General features: G+C 31.5%; 1 protein-coding gene across 1 annotated transcript; it reads right to left on the bottom strand.

The window, feature by feature from the left end:
- Nucleotides 1-1,402: 1,402 nt before the first annotated feature.
- On the bottom strand, nt 1,403-19,462 carry LOC132716662 (acetylcholine receptor subunit alpha-type acr-16-like). The gene is made up of 5 exons (XM_060699984.1): nt 19,250-19,462; nt 8,898-9,055; nt 7,731-7,853; nt 6,018-6,110; nt 1,403-2,825 (listed from the first exon to the last, which is right to left on the bottom strand). Exons 1-5 carry the CDS (start codon nt 19,422-19,424, stop codon nt 2,115-2,117), a joined length of 1,260 nt encoding a protein of 419 aa, XP_060555967.1. The 5' UTR covers nt 19,425-19,462; the 3' UTR covers nt 1,403-2,114.
- Nucleotides 19,463-21,360: the final 1,898 nt, after the last annotated feature.

The raw sequence follows: 21,360 nt of genomic DNA, 5'->3' as shown, positions 1-21,360 counted from the left end.
TACCAATACATTTGTAAAAGGTCGTCCATTTTTATTTTAATGCTATAAGCAGTGAATAATAAGTAGTAAGCCGTAGGCAGTTGACAGTAAGCAGTAGGCAGTCAATATTTGGCAATTCCATAGTTTATTGATTCATTAATGTTCCCGAAGAAATATTGAGATAAACATAAATAGTTATGAAAGTATAACAATTCTGTCATAAACCTAAATCAATACACCGCATAGTTACGAATATCGATCAACAGATCAATTGGGTATTATTTAATACTTACATGTAGTAAAGCCTATCTAGTCAGATTATGAACAGGTATAATATAAAATATATATTAAGATATAGTTCCCCCTTAGCATTAATAAGCGGTTTGCTCAGTTATGTCAAATAATAAATTAACAAACATACATGTATATCCAAATGTTTTTGTTGATGCATTTTGTGAGAAAGTTTGATCTCACATCTGGTCCGTGGTTGAGAACCAAATCCATCCCTTTAATCAAAAACAGTTTCTATGGCCATATAAGGTTTTTGCCATAGACCGCGAAATACAACTTTTGTTTGGTTTCTAGGATATGTTTTCATGTGTAAATGGTATAAACTTTAAATGTTTTAACACTTACTTTTTGTGTCAGTTCCATCTGTTACTTTCCTACCAAGTGCGACATTTAGCGTCAAGGGGTTGCGACGTTTAGCGGCAATCAATTTTTGTGCGACATATAGCGGCAACGTTGCGACATTAAGCGGTAGGCGATTGCGACATATAGCGTTGATTGCGACATATAGCGTCAGCGTTGCGACATTTAGCGTTTAGTTGCGACATATAGCGGCGTTGCGACATATAGCGTTGCTACAACCAGCAAAAAAATACATATTGAAGCACAACAAGTGATTTCGGCTCTGAGAAAAAAATGATTTTACGAGCTAATAACACATAAGGCATGTCAGAAGCACAATATACCATTATTTAATCTCTTGCGATTTGTGCGAGAAGTTTGAGGACTTGTGTAAATCGAGACAAACCTCAATGAATGGTATCTCTCTTGAATTTTCATAATTCGAATTTATCAATTCTTCTTATCTCAGTTAAGTATTAAAATATATTCAGGATCTCTGCTTGTTTTTTCTTTCGATATTAAACTCTCTTTTAGGGACATAGCGCTTAAAGGTTTTGCCAGATCACTTCGTCCTGGATTTCATAACTAGTTTAAGCAGCAGCACGGATTGTGGACTTTGAGATAAAACAGGTTGCCCTGGTTATTATGTAGAAACTGAGTAGAAATGATAAAATGAGAAAATCTAACTGAAATTAATTACTCCTTGTAAAGAAAGGATAATATGCTCCTTAAATAAATAGCCCTATGTAAATTTTAGTCTTGATTAAGTTAATATATATACAAAACATACATGTACATACATTGGTTTTTATTTTGATAGAAGATACACAAATGTAGTAATTCTATGAACGTTTTTTACCAATAAAAATTATTAGTTATTAGTACATGTACAGTTGTAGATTAGTACATGTACAGTTGTAGAAGTTTCCATGACATGACAGTCATTTGTGTCGAAAAAGGTAACCACAACTCAGAGATAGTGAGACATTCGTTCCTTCGTCCTGTATTATCGAAATACACCTTGTTACTATACATTAGTATACATTATAACACTATATAATAAGCTATGAATTTATTACAGGAACACTGTTTCACAGGTAGAATAGTGTGTTTAATGTGGAACAATTTCTTACACTTTTCAACACAGTTCTTATAACAGCTTTATCCAAAAGGGGCAGATTTTAGAAAAAAAATATGTGTTTAACAGTGATGTATACATGTATTCATGGCGGTCTATTCTCCTGGTTTATTTTTTCTCAAAACATGTTAAATGATCATGTCTCTTTAGCATTATGCATTTGACATTGAAATAAACTAGATGTGAATAGAAAATCAGATATATTTCGTATTGCACAACCAAGAACGCATGGTGTCTTACACATCGCGAACACTAGCTGGATGACACATCGAATTAATTTTCAACCTTTCAGATAAAAGATAAAACTTACACTGCATCTATATGTAGTAAGTATTACATGATAAGTTTTTTCCCTCAAATAAAACAGTTATTGTTTATCAAGAATGATTACACAAAAGAAACATACGGTTGTTCCAATGAAAGTGACAGTGAAGAATATTAATGCTATTTTATCAACGGCGTCTACAACCATGTCCCAAGTACAAGGTGATGTTTCCTTGACATTTTTCGTCTCCTTTTTGTTATCGCTCTTGCTATCCGAATTTATTTCCGTTGCAGTGCTTTCAATGGTATAGACGTTGTCAGATTTCAACTTTTTCTTGCGGCATACCTTGCTAATTTTAACTAGAAACACAAGACAACGTGGTACTGTCGTGTCCTTGTCCATTAGTTCTGCTTTTGTTAAAAGTACAGATAAAATTGTGATGATTGTTGACTGGGCAGTTTGAACAACTAGATATATCGAAAACAGTGATATCTTCTCGGAATTCGGAGACATAACAGAATCTACAATAGTCAAGTAGACGGAGAAAGCAAGGAACACTGTAACTGCGTATCCTGATCTATCACCCCCGTTAGGTATCGCAAACACGAAAAGTCCTAAAATGGTTAGCAACAAAACTGGAAGAAATAAAGTCAACAGTGCATGCTGGGGTTTCCGCTTTAACTTTAATTCATATATTAAGACATCTATGCCAGCTCTTTTTGAATAGTTTACTCTTGTTTCTAAGATTTCCCATAAAGGATTTACATCGTAATACCTCAATGATATTTCACCTTCACGTGCTTTAAGGTGTACCTGCAATGAGACAGAAAAATTCAGTACGTACTAGTACACTTAAGGTCATGTGTAAATGGTCTCAATGTACCAATATCAATTATTGACCCAACCATGCTGAAATAAATAAAGTTGAGAGACATGGTTTTAAATTCCTTTCATTCAGTTTCTTAACAAACACAAAATACATGTTCATTAAATTTGATGTAACGTGAAAAGTAAATAATGTCAGTGATGATTATTCCCACCCTGACTGTTGATCACATCCGTCGTTGCACGAATTTGACATAAACTTGTACATATTTTGGTACAGATATGGCAACTCTTGATAAATTACTGAATTTCGCAGAGGTCTTGACACTGCCCCGTCCTCCCTATGTGGCGATGCAATTCATCCCGTATTTTTTCTCTCCATGATTTTTGTGGCACGTCTGTGAAGTTGTAGAACTTTATGTCACGCCCGTGCAGCGACGTTAACAGGCTTTGATAGTCATAGAATAATTATCACTGACATGAATATCATATCATAGCAGTGAACTGCACCGTTTGAAAATATTTCCCCAATAATGAGCGACATGCTAGAGCAATTTTATATCCCAACAGTATATTTCGCTCAACTATACATGATTTAATTACATTTACATGTGATTAGACACTCAATTTTGATAAATTGTTTCTTTTTATCAATGCGCGTGCGTCAATGGCATCATTAAACTTTTATGATGGAATATTCTGCTAATTGTCTTAACTATTTATTTGCTCCAACTCCTAGCTAACCTTTTCAATGAATCTCGTGTACAATTTATGTATTTATGATTGAATATTGTTTAATGGCTTAGTCAAAATTTAACAATTCCTTCACTGTAATTGCAAACTTAAACTGTAGCTATTAAATCATAATTTGAGCTATTAAAACTTTTTAAATAGAAAGAATTGACGTCTGGAATTGTGTATCTGTTACTGAATATAGAAATATCGCAGTGATAGAGAAAAGAAATTAAATATCAATACTTTGATCAATTCTTAGCAAAATGAAGAAAAAAAACCAGACAATTTCGCCTTATGTGTAATCACTATTTCATTACTGAAATAAACAAACAAAACTGAAAAATAGAGTGTAACTATCCGAAATGTAACTTTGGCTGATTAAAATATATTTTACTTCTATTTCTGTAGAGTGTCCACCAACGCTTCCAGGTTCATACGTTATCTGTTTATCATTTACAAGTAGAAGATTACCGGAGTAGAGGAAAATATGAAAAACAACATCAACAAAGAAGGGAGACATTCAACGAACACATCCTCCAACACAGGACCATCGGCAAGGAGCCCGGATGGACACCAAACAGGACGGGGCACACGGGCTTTAAATAGACGGGATGTTATTATAAAACAGGAAATCATAAAAACTTACAAGAGGAAACGGGGTGAAAATTAATTAATGAAAATATACCTAAAAACCTACAAAAGGGTAAGGGCGAACGGGAAGAAGGATGACAGAAGGAAGAAGAAGGGGGCAATAGACGGGTATGGTGTGGGTAAAATTAACAAAAAAATAAGGAAAAGGGAAGGTTATCACAGTAGAAGAAAAACGTAAGTGACACACTAGTATCACCACAATTACATGTAACAATAAACAAGATGTACATCTAATGAATACAGGGGCGCACCACCTTGTAACAGCATAAGTACTGCTAAGGAGTTTAAACCGGTTATTGGTGCACCAAACCTCACTCATAGCCTCACAATGTTCCTTTTAAACGAGACAATATAAATAAAATGAATCCCCGCCAAGCGTAATTTTTACAAGTCTATGGTTACAAAAGAGATAAATAAGTAGAACACAGAAGTGCTCATGTAGATACATATAAAAGTAAACACAATGACTATAACAAAAGTATCCAATGTCTTAAAGGAAGACAGAGAAACAAGAATATCACCTACAAGCTCCTTCCCCCTCGATGAAGCATGGCAGAAGATGAAACAATTCAGTTCGATGGGCTTTTAGAACTGTCCATCATAGTCTCTCACTTGGTCTGTCAGATGTAATCAAAAGAGGAAAGCGTAGTGTCCAACTGTTAAACGGGCTGAACACTAACCATGCAGTATGTCTTAAGATAGTAAGGTCATAACGTATTTTATAAAAACGTTTTAATATCTTAAAAAAGGCAACATAAATATTACCATGACTCAAAAAGTTTGTAAATCCCATCTCCATAGAAATCAGGCTTGCTAATCCCTAGTCGTAGACGAGTTTTCAAATCGCTATTGAATTTGATATAAAATCGAAATTACGATTATAAAATTTAGGAAAATATTTCCATAATTTATGATAAATGTAGCCCTTTTTGAGAAGTTTGCTAGTAATTAAAAATATTCCGTTCGTGAAAATCTTTTACATCGCTACAAACCCTGGCTAATCTTATTAACTTAGATACATATACCCCGTAAGATGTTGCATGGGGTGCATCTGGATTAAGTATTGATAATTGACTATACCAAAATCAAAGTCATCTATCTTATAATAGATTTTTATGTAAATAGTATTGTTTTGAAGATCCAAAAATGATGTGGTAAATATCAAGAATGCGTTTTATTCAGTTGAAGTTCTTTGGGATAGATATCAGAAACCATTTGATCAAAATAAGAATTATTTAAATCAAAAATTTCATAAATGTATCATGAAGTGTTATTAAATGCTATTATAACATCTTGTTGTGTATTTTCAGAGAGACTCAACATAAAGTCTCTTCTATAGCAATATTAAAACAAATCGGAGACGAAAGGTGCACAATAAGTACCCATAGAAATTACTATGACCTGTTTAAATAGGATATTATCAAATCTGACATAAATTTCGTATAAAAGAAAAGACTACAAGATCTTCAGGTCCACATATTGTAAAATGTTTTACGATACCATTTGTAAAGAAAAACCTTTAGTTGACTGTTTCCGTGCTGGCACAAGGATTGATCCATTGATCTCCAGGTTAACCAGTCTAGATGGCTTTGTTTGTTTTACTATCTTCATCAAAGATCAAAATATGATGTAAACATTCTATAAACTTCTTTATTTACAGTGATATAAATGCCGGTGTGAGCAGGACCTACAAATATCTTATCTTATAGGAAAGTTTTGATGGCGATATTATATGGACACTTGTTTTGTTATGGTTATTTGTAAACGATTGCTTTAACAAGAAAGGCTCCTTACGCTAACATAGCTCCAAGACATAAACTGTATCTCACAAGTTTGAACATCATATGGGAAATATCTCATGTCTATATCGCAGGACGTTTCAAACATCTGAAATATTGTAAAGTTCATAATAACATGTTGCAGTTAAATGTTTCAGAAATTAGCATAATAACATCATATGTATATGTGTATATCATTGTAATTATATGATTACATGATTTTGCTTGTTTTAAATATTAGTATATTTGTCCCAAAAGTCCATGACAAATTTCATTGGCCGCCAGTGAAATATAATTCTTACATATTATCTATGAATGTATCATTTAACATTCCCTTTATTCATTAATAGAATATTTCTCCAATTACTTTTAAATGCTCATGAATAAAGACATCTATATTCTCGGCCCACGTCAATTTGTTCTGTATTTTATTATGAGTATGTTTGAATTAATTATATATGTTGTACTTGTATTTCAAATATTAGGTGTTACGTCTGAAACAATCATGTTGCTTTCTAATGTTTTGTTAGGACATCAAGATTGCACCTGTTTACAAACAGAATAGTTCAGCAACATATCGAAAGCATATATTTACAAATAACAGAAGTAAGAAATCTGCGATAAAGAAAAGAAGAGTAGGAAGACCAATCTCTACTGCCAATTTCTCATGGTAAAGGTTATGTTCAGTTGATTCTAGTTCATGACTATTTTACAAAATCTATTTTATTAAGATTCTAATCTGTTTTGTCACAGAATATTGGGACTGCCCACGTTTAACAATTAAACTATAATTGCTATAATTATTAATGCATATCAGTTCGCAATAGGGCTTGAAAGGAATCTAACGTATTCCACAACAGTTGATTTTTTTCTCCAGTTTTTGACACTTGCGTGTCACATTGAAGGTTCCATGATAACCGCGGTATGGTCACATCTTCCGTGAACGGCGGGAACACAGTGTTAACGCAGCATTAATTTACAATTCACATAGAGAAACTTTATGATACTTTGCTAAAGTGTTATCGCAAACAAAATTCTTACCATTATTACATTCACTCCACCCTATTTCAACTAACCGGCTGGTATGTTGAACAGCATTAAAATGACAGGTCTAGTGTTTATTGTAATAATGAAATAACAAACAGATTTATCTTTGCTTCGTTTAATACATGTAATAGTGTTTTGACAGTTATATGAAAATGTTTCCATCTTTTATTAGTTACCCAGCGTTACTGGATATACACGGTGCTTTTCAGCTACTATTACCTGTCACCTGTCCTGTTGTTTTGTTGCTGTTGTTGTTGTGTGTGTGTGCGTGCGTGTGTGCGTGCGTGCGTCTGTTTTATTTTTATTTTTTATTTGTGGTTGCTGTTCGACAATATAAAGTTCATAACAAATGCACATTTATCGCTTTATGATTGTATCAAAAAGGGATTTTCTGTTCGCTTCTAAACAAAACGTGCGTTATAATATGTTTTAAAACAAAACTCCTTTAAGTCATTTTATCACAGAATTTTGGTTCTAACTTTATTTAAAAATCAAGAAATCTTCAGGTTAAGCAAATCATTCTCAGAAACAAGTCAACATAAAAGTAAGTAAATGTGATAAATCCTGTTGAATTGGCATTGTGGCGGATATTGTTTTAAATACATGATTGGGTACTATATGTTTTATGATATCATTATAATTAGTTTATAAATAAAAGGATTTTATTTAATCGTCTACATACCTCTAGAGGGAACCACTTAATAGTGCCATCATTAAAGTTTTCTACCATTAAAGTTTCATGTCCTAAACTTTCATAGGACCTTACTGAATTAGCCAGAATTATGTCTGGCTTCCATACATCGTTCTGAAATAAACAAGAACATGTTGTGGTTAGCTCAAATACATACGGCTTTGCCCTGTGGCTAGATTTAAATAATATTTACAACCACTGATATAAAACCATACAACCTATCAAAAACTTTTTAACTTTGTCTAAATAGATAATATGTGGATTGTTCTAATATGAAATGCATCTAGAACTTAAATTATATTTTACTCTCAAAAATAATGCAAACACTACGGGATCATTAAGTTAGTTTTAAACTGATACCACAAGAGGGTTAATGCGAGTTTGTTCTTTCATTTACATGTAAAAATCACGAAGACGCATTTAAACCAAAGCCGCAGTGCGAGTGATTTAATAAGGCCGGGATCTTCTGCATATGTTCAAGCACGAACAAAGGTGCATTAGCGCTGTTCACATCTCAGAGGTAATTCGACGTTTCGTTATTTGTATTTCGTATAAAGAAACCATGGCTTTTGTCGTGCTTTCCACGTGCTAGTGCAATGTCATTTAAAAGATATATTTAAAAAACAACTTTGGATGAAGAAGCTGTTTTTTACATTGCGCACTGAGTTACGTGTCGTAGGATGTAATTAAACGTGCAACAATGACAGGTAGTCACGAGAGCCTAGATAAGTTAAAGCATGTTTTGATCTGCAAAATACCATATATAAACTATGCTCACTCACTTATGCTGCAACTGAAGATTGCTAAATTGTTTCTCACGTATACGACTGTGACATAGATTCAATATTAAGAATCGTCTTAAAATTGACATAGGTGGCAAGAAATGTGCTCTGTTTATGGAAGTTAATAGATTATTTCTTTTCTATAGTGATTCGTTGCTTTAAAAGATGCAAATGTGGGATAAATTAGTTCAAACATAAGATTCACCACATGACTGTCGACCAAGTAACGTATTAAAAAAACAAGAGCGATCTGAGCTAGTTATAGAGAGAGGTGTGAAAAGAGGACATCAAATAAAGTGTTCATTGGAATGTATCAAAATAGTAGTAAAATAAGGGCAATGCTTAATGATATATGTAACTAGAAATGGGAAAATACCTGAGGCCAGTATGTTATATATAAATAGTCGTATTCTGTTCTATTCCATTTTAAGAATGTATCGTTCCATTCTATGACCATGTAAGATGATGTTTTCAATGTTTCTGTTACTTCATCTAAATCAATTATCGTTTTAAGAACAAACGACATTAGTACACCTGAAACATAAAAAAGTCTCAGAAGATGAAGTGAAAACAAATATATTTCAGCCAATGTAGTACTAAACTTTAGTCCAATAAACTTTAGAACACAAAATCACAAAATTATTTAAAAACAATCAATCAAAAACAACAACAACAACAACAATAACAAACATAGACTCTTTAATGTCATATATGAACTTAAACCGAATTCAAAGTCTTGGGCTAAGTCTGTTATGATTTTGTTACAATCTTTAGGTTTCAATGAAGTATGGATTAATCAGGGCGTTGGTGATATAAATTTATTTTTAGCAGTAGCAAAACAAAGATTAACAGATACATTTATACAAAATTGGTATGCAACTTTAAGAGATTCATCAAGAGCAAGAAGTTATGTATTATTTTGTGATTTTGGTTTTAAGTTTTAAGTCATATCTGTCAATGGTTAATATTGAAAAATTTAGGAAATCTTTATCACGTTTCAGGACTTCTTCGCATAGATTAAAAGTAGAAACTGGTAGATGGCATAAACCTGAAGCAATTCCTTATAATGAAAGAAAATGTAATATTTGCTTAAAACTAGAAGATGAATTTCATGTATTATTAGAATGTCCACAATACAATGTTTTGAGAAAACAGCTCATAGATAAATATTATTGGAAAAAACCAAATATACCAAAATTTATTGAATTGTTAACATCTCAAAATGAAAATGTTATAAGAAAATTATCAATGTTTATCTTTAAAATGTTTGAATTAAGAACAAATGTTGAATATTCGTAAATTATAGTACCTAGGAAGGTAAATGTAATGTTACTTAATTGATATCATTATGCAAAACCTGTGCTTCATTTAAACCTTGCTGTAATATGTTATTCTGTTCATATTAAAGCAAACTTATGACTCAAATATACAGTAAATGTTAAATATATGTTATATATGTTTAATGACCTTGATATTATGTTTCTGTATGTATGTATGTTTGTATATATGCTGTGTGCTCATGGGTATAATACCCACATGTATTTGGAATGAAATCTTGAAATCTTATGATCAATCAGGCGGAAATTGATCTGATTGTGTTTAAAACTTAATATGATGATGGTGATGTTTTTTATTGTGCTGCAAAAGTAAGTAGCCTGGATCTGAATTTGAAATCTGCAAAGCTATTGCTGAAAATTTCCAAATGTTTCATTGATTGTTAAAGGTAGTGATAGTGTTAACAAAGTAAGCAAACCATTAGGATCGTCTGTTAAAACAGAGCCGGGCTAAGTTAACCGCAGAAGAAATTTTATACATCAAAGAAATATCGCAACTTCAAGTTTAAAGCTGCACGCCTCCAGATGAGCCAAAATATTTCAAGAAAATGAAAATTGAGAAAAATGTACTAATATTTAGTTTTAGTTTAAACATATTTTATTTCTCAGAATATATATACATGTTATAATTCACAATATACAGATGCAATTCAAATATTCTTAAAAAAACAGGATTAGAATGAAAGACAACATGTCTTATGAAATTCTTCTCCTAAGTGAGTAATTGACATGTAATAGGCGCTTAAATAATTACATATTTTATAAGCTGAGACGAATATAATATAGAAAAAAAAATCTTGAAAACAAAATATATTAGAGAAAAAGAAAACACAGAAATTGATATGTATTCAAATGCTTTAAGAAACATTGTATATGTTCCATTGAATATATTTAGGCTGAATATATATATTTAGAATGAATATATTAACATTCAAATAAATATTATCATACAAAGTAGAATAGTATTTGAAAATAACACAGAAAGGTGAAAAGGTAGTGAAAAAGGAGAAAGATAAATAATAAGGTATAAAGTATAGGAATATAATGTTTAAGTGTTTGGGTGTTAAATGAATCTTTTTGTCTCTTGGATGTAAGTGTGTACGTGTGAAAAAATTATGTCATTAGTTTGGTCAGAAAGGTCTGGGTTGCCTAAAAGTAGAACATTTAAATCAATGTCAAAGTTATTTAAATTTCGAAGTAACTTTTGTCGAGCTGTGTCAAATTGTGTACATTCGAAGAAGAAATGAAAGTTATTTTCTATTTGGCCGCAAAGACATAAAGGTGATGCAGTTATGTTTTTCAAAAACAAATGGTAGTTTAGAGAACTACACTTTGTTCGAAGTCTTGTATGAAGAATTTGAAGTTTTCTTTCACCAGACAAGTAATACTTAGGCGTGTGCCGTGTGTTTTTCTTCAAATTTTGTTTAAATGATGTGATAGTTGGAAGGTTACGGACGTCGTGTGGAAGATTATTCCATTCCCTTATTGCAGTCGGAAAAAAAGAGTTAAAATAAAGTGTAGTTCTTGCATATATTCCCGGAATATTGTCAATATTTCTTAGGTTGTACCTATTATTAGTTGATGTTGGGAGAATTGAGAAAAGATAATCTGGAGCTAGTCCGTTTTGAATTTTAAAAAGTAAGATCATTCTATGTATATATCGTCTTTCTTCGAGAGATTCCCAGTTTATTTCATTTGAAAGATTTTCGAGTGAAACAAGTCTTGTACATCCGGAAGCAATACGAGCACATTCGTTTTGGATTTTGTTAAGTTCGTCTAATTCAAAATTTGTAGCATTTCCCCATATAACATCAGCATATTCAAGTAATGGACGAATGAAAGAAATGTAGATTGTCTCTAGTGATTTTCTATCTAGGCGAAATTTAAGTTTTCTCATAATATTTACCCTATTCCATGCTTTATTTGTTATATAATCTATATGTGAGTGCCATGTGCAGTTATTCGAAATTAAAACTCCAAGATGTTTGTGGTCGGAAACTTCAGTAATAGTCTGATTATTCATTTGTAGTTCTGGGTGTTGATTTGGATATCTCTTTCTAGAGACTAATAAAGACTCAGATTTAGAAGGATTAAATGAAACAAGCCATGTATCTGCCCATAATGAAATTCTGTCTATATCCGACTGTAATGTGATAGCAGCTGTTTGTGGATTTTCAACAACAAGATAAAGACTAGTATCATCGGCGAATAAATTGATACAAGATTGTATATCTTTAACAATATCGTTAAATATGAGAAAGAGGAGAGGACCAAGAATTGAGCCTTGGGGGACACCAGCTGAAAGGTAACCAATAGACGATTTAGAATTAGAAAGGACAACACGTTGTTGTCTATCTTTTAAATATTCGAGAAACCAAGTATAGACCTTTTTTATATAATCGTTTTCTTTTTCGAATATGACTTCGTATAGTACTTGTCATCCACGGAACATCGGAAGGGCGAATATATATCATCTTATTAGGAATACAATCTTTGGCAATATCTAATAATTTATCTGTCATTTTGTTAGTATATATATTTATGTCAGTATCAAAGCAATTGTTCCAGTTAGTAATCTGTATATCATTTCTTAACTTTTCATAATCACCACGCTTATATTCCCAAATAAATCTTTGAAAAGATTTTTGTTTATACTTTTTAAATTTCAAAAAACAATAAATTGGAATGTGATATCGCGAATCTTGATCTAGGAAATGTTCACCAACACCAGAATGAAGAATGTTTTCTTTGTTGGTTACAAATATCAAGTCAATAATTGACTCAGAATTTTCAGTAAAATGTGTGGGTTCTTCGATTAGTTGAGCCAAACTAAATTGTTGTGTAAGCGCTGAAATTTTTCTATTTGATAAATTGTTTAAGACATTATAGTTAAAATCCCCAGTTATAATTATATTTGTTTTATTAGTATCAACAGCAAGAGCAATTGAGTCTTCAATAAGACCGTTGTAAATTGCATCCGAGTTTGGTGCGCGATAAAAAACTCCAAAAAGAATATGTTTGTTGTTTTCGAGAATAAGTTCAATCCAGATATTTTCAAGAAAGTTAAGTTCAAGATCACGTCTTCTGGTGTAATGTAAGTTATTTTTGATATATACTATAACTCCTCCATAAGTATTTTGTACGCGATCTTTACGTTCGGGACTAAAATATGATGTAAGAGCGAGATCTTCGGTAGGTATATTCGGACAAAGCCATGTTTCAGAGAAAGCCAGTATATCAAAGTCACGAAGTTCTGAATAAATTAAGTCAAGTTTATTACGAATGCTTTGGACGTTTAAGTGGACGAACGAAAGGTGATGTTGAATATTAGTAAAATCGGACTGAGATTGGTCTGAGCATGTTGAAAACAATGATTCGGGGCCAGGGTTTTATGGACATCACCGGCCATCAAAATAAGTAAGTATAGCCACATACAAAAGACAGTAATAAATAAGGTCTCTATAAATGCATATGTAAATTTTATGTTTAATTCAAGTTTGTCAAGATTTGGAATTACATTCTTATAAGGAAGTTTAATTAACCTATGTTTGTTGGCAGCAACTAATAAACCATACTGTAATGACAAAGTTGATATAGGGCAGAAAAATGTATATAGACATAACAACAAATGAGTGAATAGAGGAAACAACCCATAATACCTGTATGGACAAGTGACAGCAGTATAATATTTATAGTTGACTATGTTATAGATGATAAGAGTATCAAGATTATGGATTCTGCCGTCAGGACCATACAAATGTTAGACACGTTGAGAAGAATGTACACATTATTTATCTGTTTATCGTTATATGAAGATCTTGAGACTATGATTTGAGATAAATGAGTTGAAGAAGAGATTGTGAGTAGATGAAGTAAAAAGGAAGATAGCATATTTAGAAGTATATTTGAGAAAGAAAAAAAAAATGAACTTGAGAATAGATGTGAAAAATGTAAATTGGTATAATAATATGTCGAGATATGATGGAATTGATGAGATAATAAGATATATCTGAACATATTTGATAATTGATTAAATACTTTTCTTAAAACAGTGTGTTTTCTATATCAGAATTATTTTTTAAGGCATGAAAAAACAAAAAAAAACAAAAATGGAACATGTGTGATAGAAATATCATTTTGCTGAAAGCAAGGAAATGATTATAATGTTAATGTTTGGAGACACATACACATCGATATTTGAATCATGAATCATTACATAAGAAAAAGAATTATTAACTTAACTTGTCAAAATATACATAGTTACTTTTTAACATATATATTATACATAAATTATATATCTAATATAAAAAAAGAAATATGTTGCCTGAACATGATAAAGTATATACAGTTCATCTTTGTACTTATTTAGAACAATTATTAAATATGGAAATATAAACATTTATTATATTGTATGATACAAAGTTACATATCAGTTAAGGTACATCGGCAAAAACTAGACTTACAGCCAGACATATGTGTTCGAATCATGTCAGAAATAATTGAATTAATTCACACGTAATTGCAAGGCGTCAAGGCTATAAAATTTCGTATAACTAGATTACAATAATATTTATAGTTGCATCAATATATACTAGGCTTCAAGGCTATAATATTATCAAAAATGCGCCAGCGATAATTAGGTTTTTCAATGGTATCATACAAGCCGTATTTAGTATAATTAATGCAAAAATACACTAAAAATGTATCATTGATTACAAGGTTCAAGGCTATCATATTTAGTGTAATGAGAGAAAACTTACATTTAAAATATTTCAAGAAAGGTAAAAACAATCAAGATCAATCATTTTTGTTAAAGTTTACATGTTATTTGCGATTTAAGACTGATTTTGCAGTATTTTATCACCATATTTCTACTGCGTTACTAACGCAGTAAGGGCTTTTTGCACATTTTGACCTCTTTTTGGTTATTTTTATGGATTGTAAGAGCCAATTGCAATATGTAAATAACTTTATTTGTTCACCTTACAATATTTTACTGTCAAATACATTATCAAAATTTTCATGAAATTTAACATGAATCTGGAGGCGTGCTGCTTTAACTGTTACTATAGAAGTGTGAAAATTCTACGTTCTATTAACACATATGATTTTAAAAGTAACTTCTAGTTTTGTTATCAAATAGCAAAGTATGGACATCGTAAAGAGGTGATAATGTATTTCCCGTAAGAAGCTTAGAATTTCAGAAAATTATTACATATAAATTTGTAGAAATGGATGATTAATGGGCTGATAATGTTCTTGGGGTTTTATCACATGTACTTAACCTTCTTGCAGCAGAAGCACGATATCACCATAGATGTAACGTTAATTTTAGAACAGGAAAGCAATTACCAAAAATGTAGAATGATGTTAATGCCTTGAGGTAAAATTATGTTGGTAGACTAGAAGATCCCGACATGAGACAGAAGCATTTAATAATCTCATAGATTATATAAATGCATGTGATAAAAATCCAGTACCACTTAAACATCTTGTATTTCAAATGCATGCAATGTTTGGTGCAAATGCAAACTCAAGTAAATATTCAAGGAAAAAGATTATTGAACTCTTTTGAAGCTTTTTAATGATTTTTTCAAAGGATGGTAAAGGAGATATATTTAGTTTGAGAGAAACCACAAGTTCCATTATACATGATTTCATGAAAAAAGATCTCTGAGTGAAGAAGAGAAGCATTGTAAAAACAGATGCCAAATTTATTCGTGCCGGCATTGACTTATTTGATGCACCAAAGGGGATATATCTATCGTTTTCATCTACAGGTTCTGGTGTAGAAAATCTGAATTATATTCCAGAGAGTCTTTAAAATCTCTTAAGCGATCTATGATGACGTTTAACTTGGTTCAATTGGTCAAGTCATCATCCAAGCATGTTGACCAAGAGGCGTTATAGCACTATTGCCACTCGACCTTGCAGTATAAATACTAGTACATCACTTTGGGTCAAAATATCTTATAGATGTATTAAATTCTCTTGGATTTTGTGTATCAAATTGGGAAACGCAAAAGTATTGATCAAGCTGCGGCTGCTGTTCATGAATACGTTCTAACTTTTTTCCTGGGCATTTTACACAATTTATTGCTGACAATAATCATAACATCATAACATTAGATGGTCATGGAATTTTCCATGGTATGGGAATGATTACCTCAACTAGTGATATTGAAGTTGTCAGAAGAAATGTGAGCCTCGAGGAGCTACAGAGTTTAGCTAAAGTAACTATAAAGTATTTTGTTCAACCGTCATCGACACAATTCCTGTTTATTTTAAAAACATTTCTAATTTATTATCAGAAGAAAGAGACAATTTTGAACAATTTGTAAAACCTCTTTGGCCAATCAACAACTTATGCCCATCCTGGTCCGGCTTCATGAAATTTTATGACAAAACTCATGTTAACCACCCTGGCAAATCTAGTATATCGTTTCTTCCCATGATAGACATGAGTCCAACTGATCCATCTTGTATATTCCGTCAACCGTGATATATATATGGCAAATTTAATGTGACACCAGTTTTAACTTTTGATCAGCCTTTCTTCATGAAAGCAACAAATATCATCAATCTTCAAGATTCGGATAGTTATTTGAAGAAAATAGTTTTAAGGTTAGGTGCCTTTCACACAGAAATAAGCTTTTTGAGCACATTTGGTCACATCATGGGTGGTTCCGGATTGAACGATCTCTTAGAAACAGTGAACTCACCAAATGCAGTTGCAAGAGCAATAAGGGGACATTTTTCGGTAAACACAAACAGTATTGTTGGAAAAAATAATTGAAGTTGATATTGTATCCAACCTTGTAACAGAAAATGCTGCGGATATACGCTCTGAAAATCAATGTATAGTAATAGTAATAGTTTGAAAGATGGCATTTTGAACAATGACATAAACCTCAATTTACTCTATTTTAAACTTGAAGCAATATAGAACACACGCATTATGCATCCAATATATAAAATTATTTCAATTATACAGCAGTTTATACGAGCTGAGAGAACTGGAAGTTGGACTTGACATCTTACAGCGCTAAGGAAAATGCTCTTTTACTTTGCAGCTTTTGGACATTCATTTTCCTTAAAATCTGCCTATATATATTTGCAGAACATGCTTGCTTTAGAAAAAACACACCTTGATTTGTACAGGCAATTTCTAGACAAAAAAACATGTAGTAAGACGAAGTGACAGATATTGGGCTGGAATTTCAACAGAACTTGCAATTGAACAGGTATTAATGAGGTCCCTGTGAAAACATGAGGACTGACAAGAGATAGAGGAATGACAGAAGAACAGCGTGCACTTTGGTTACTTTCAATGCAAGCAACTACTGAAATAAATGTTGTTATGCAGCAATACACAGGGAAGAACTACACAAAGAGTGAACAGCATAAGTCTGAGCCAAATTTTTCAGTTAAGAAATGAATGCACATATTTTAATAAAATGCGTATACAGTATATAATGCGTATATACATTTGCAGTACAAATTTAACATATTCTTGGGAATTGAAAATTGTTTTAGAAGAACAATTACATATACATATATAAAGATCACTTACTTGTGGTTACATCCTTAATTACAACACACAGGATCTTTAACATAATAGTAGGTTAAATAATATATATTGTTTTGAAAATATTGTGCAGAATGCACACAAATTATACTATTACTGAGAATAAGTGCACTTAATTACTTAATTACATTATTTTTTTATGCTATTTGATTTATACTCTTCAATATATCGTTTTTTGAATCACTGAAAAGAAATTATGCCAGCAGAGAAATGAATTATTACTCAATTTCTTTTAAAAAAAAACACGATGCGATCACATTAAATTTATTAATTTTGCATGCCATAATTGCTTTTATTGATATAACATAGTAGGTTAAAGAACGTAAAATGTGTTGAAAGTATTAATCACTATGAATAGGTGCAACAAATGGCATTGCTTTTTATGCGTTTTGTTTTATTGAACACCAAACCTTTAATTTTACATACAGAATAACAGATTGTATATGTCTCTTGAATTTAAAAAACAAAAAAAATATTGTTTTAGAAGTGGGTGTGGTAATTCCTTCAACAGTTTCTTGTAATCAAAGAAAACAAATTATGCTTGCGAAAAAGGAATTATAATTATCGTTTTAATCATAATGTCTATCAAAAATCGCGTAGTTACATTTATATGTATTTTTACAAATTCTTCCAGCCAATGTTTCTAAACTGTTTTGTTTTAATTTGATAGTAGGTTTAAGAATTCACTGTGTTGAAAATAATACTAAGTCTGTACAAAGTTACTGTTTTTATTTAAAAAGAAGTGCAACAAATGACATTGCTTCTTGATGTGTTTTGTATTAAAAATTTGTTGAATATTAAACCATTCGTTTTACATGCTCAATACTACTTTTTAAATGTTTCTTAAAGCTTAAAAAAGTAACAACTTACCTTTTTACAATAGTGGGTGGGGTATCTCATATATATATTTATTTCTTTAAATGGTAGAAAAAAGGAAAATAAATAAAACTTGCTTAAAATAAATCATAATGAACAGAATATTTATGAAAATATCATTTTTGTATAAAATAATCCAGTTCAAAAGCATTGTTTTCATATCAATGAGATATACTGTGATAAAAAATAACAATGAATTGCGCTTTTAACATTGTCCTACTGAACCCAAGTTTTACCAATTTTGCCAAGGTAAAATGATTGCAACTTTTTACTAATAATTAACAACATATTGAAATAAATAAATAACAATGTGAAAACTAAACTTTTGCAATTTGATATAGGTTGACCCATTTTTTCTGGCTCCACTGACTGGACTATGAACATGAACAGATAAAATAGAAAAATAAGAATCTCTAAAAAAAGCCCCGGTTTGATTGAGCCTGTTCATGGACGGTACGGTACTGTCAAGTACAAACTACCGTCCACGTTAAGCAGAATTCTACATTTAACATGAACTGGTACAATTTTGAATTCTGAAACATCCGCAGAGAAAAAATGGGCGAAAATAAATAGAATATAATTTTGAAAGGGATCAGAGGTTATGGAGCCTGCATATCACAGATAAGACGTCAAAAAACAAATTTAAAAAGCAGGCTACATATCTTAGGGTGATTAAACAGTATTCAAGTGAGGAATACTGGAACCAACCAACAAGAAAATAGCCAAAAAAAAAGAACTAAATTACCACAAGCACAACAATAATGTCGTGCTGAACGATCTTTAAGGATCGGAAATATAACATCTCTGATTGAAACTCTTGTTATTTTTTTTATATCCATAGCACATAATAAGGATAAATGGGAAGAAATCAATTTAAACTGTTTTCATAATAATCAGAGGAAAGATAAGACGCAATTATCAGGCACTTACCAAACTTTTCAGACCGATAAGTATATGGCTGTATCTTAGAGTTGTAACCCTGATTCACGAATAGATCTGTGTATAGACGATGTCGTTCCGTAGCGTTGCTGGTTGGTGTTGATACAAACACACACAAACATCTTGTGGTATATGCTAGCACCAGTAGCAATACATTTAAGTCCATTTTTTGTAGTATCTGTTATAGACCTTTTTTCTGCAAAATTAAATTACATTTTACTTTAATTAAATGGTATTTATCAATAAAGTCAAGTGCTTTTCTATAAAATTTGCTTTGTTTTAGTTGGAAGAGAGTATCCATTGACAACTAACTAGTAGTATGTTCTTATGCTTTACTAAATTATCCAACATTTCACATGCTCTGACAGACGTTAACCTTAGCATAGAGGTAACCAACAAAATTGAAATGAACCATATGAATATATCAACTTTGAGCCCAAACAAAATGAATGTTTCTTTCAAAAGTGCATGCCAAAAAGTTAACTTCTTTCAAATGTAAATAATTTATAATGATAGTCAATATATACCGTTCGAATTGTTATGTTCATTTTTTTTCATCCTTGTTTTATCTCTTTTAAGTCACACCATCACTGTAAAGATCATATGGCGACTTCGCAGCTCTACTGTCGAGGAATACCTCTGTTACCCCTCTGTACATTACTTTAGGCACAAAAGGACATCCGAGTAGAACCAAAGATGTTTCGTAAGCTTGTTTGATAGCTTCCTCACTTGAAAAAAATACAATGTCCCTTGCGGAACTCGAACCTTAAGCGGTAAGAGGCAAGTGGTTTCAAGTCAACAGCCTTAACCATTTGGTCATGGAGGCACCGTCTCTTACGTGCCGCTTGAAGATTTACTTCGATGAAAGATCAGTAATGTATGACTATAAATTGAGACACAAATGGTTCAAATGTGAAATCACTTGTATTGTAATAGGAAACAATTAACATCATCAAGATTAGATTTTCAAAAGTTACTGATCAAATGTGTCGGAACAGTCAAGTAAGCTTGTCCGCTTTGCAAGCTATATTTGACTTCTTATAAAAACTGTTTTATTATAAAACATTTTTCGCGAAATAAGCTGTATGAGTTATTGAAAATACATGTACAAGCGTTCAATATAAAAATTAAAAGAAAACAAAAATGCAAGCAGTATAATTTATAAATCTGACACTACAATATGTCTGTTCATAGATTGTTGTTGTATGAACAATAAACTATTATGTTTTTGTCGGACTGCTTTCACCATTACAGTCTAGTAAAGTGGGGTAGTATATATGGAATACCACACCACATAGTACTTCTGACCTCATAGCTTTATAGTGACCCCCCAGGTAGTCCTAAACATAGAACGGACCTCAGCCGAATGTTTGCAGGCTGACCAGTTGGTTACGACAATTCTATGAGTACCTCAGTGGTGTGTCCTTTTTCTTTAATTGCAATCAACATTATATCGTCAATTTCGTCCTCCATCTCTTCATTATCATCATCATAATCATCATCAATAGTATCAGCATCATCATTACTATCGTCATATTTTATTCGTTATCGTCATCACTATAAATATCGTTATTATTATGGTCTTTATAATGATGATGATCATCATCAACATTATTCAACCCTGGCCTAAGTTCTACTTATTATAAATTTTGGAAGAAGTTTTAATCATTTTATCGTCAATTTCGCCCTCCACATCTTCTTTTATCATCATCAATAATATCATTATCATTACTAACGTCGATTTTATTTTATTCGTTATCGTCGTCACTATAATTTTGATTATTACAATTGTCTTTATCATGATCATGATCATCATTATCATTAATTCAACCCTGGCCTAAGCTCTACTTATTAAAATTTTTAGAAAAAGTTTTAATGAGAGACCTAAAAAAGAATTAAATGATAGACAACACTTATGTTACACAATTCATGAATTCATGAATTCTTGTAAGAAAAAATCCAAGTAATTATGATTTTGTATAGTGCAGAAATAAAGAGATTATCTTTAAGAAATCAGAAATTAACATTAGTAAACTAAACTAAGCAGTTATAACATTGCCTCTTTTTGGCAAAAGGGTGGACATTTAATGATTGATATAGGT

This window comes from Ruditapes philippinarum, unplaced genomic scaffold (assembly GCF_026571515.1).
Source record: "Ruditapes philippinarum isolate M1 unplaced genomic scaffold, ASM2657151v2 ctg4858_1_1_1_1, whole genome shotgun sequence".
Classification (NCBI taxonomy): domain Eukaryota; kingdom Metazoa; phylum Mollusca; class Bivalvia; order Venerida; family Veneridae; genus Ruditapes; species Ruditapes philippinarum.
This window is presented reverse-complemented; position numbering and strand designations above follow the sequence as displayed.

Excerpts from the sequence above, each read along its gene's own strand:
- LOC132716662 (XM_060699984.1), bottom strand. The coding sequence starts at position 19,424 with ATGGACTTAAATGTATTGCTACTGGTGCTAGCATATACCACAAGATGT. Across the intron at positions 7,854-8,897 it reads ATATAACATACTGGCCTCAG|AACGATGTATGGAAGCCAGA; the intron begins GTATTTTCCCAT and ends TGTTTATTTCAG. Across the intron at positions 2,826-6,017 it reads TGTCTTGGAGCTATGTTAGC|GTACACCTTAAAGCACGTGA; the intron begins GTAAGGAGCCTT and ends GTCTCATTGCAG.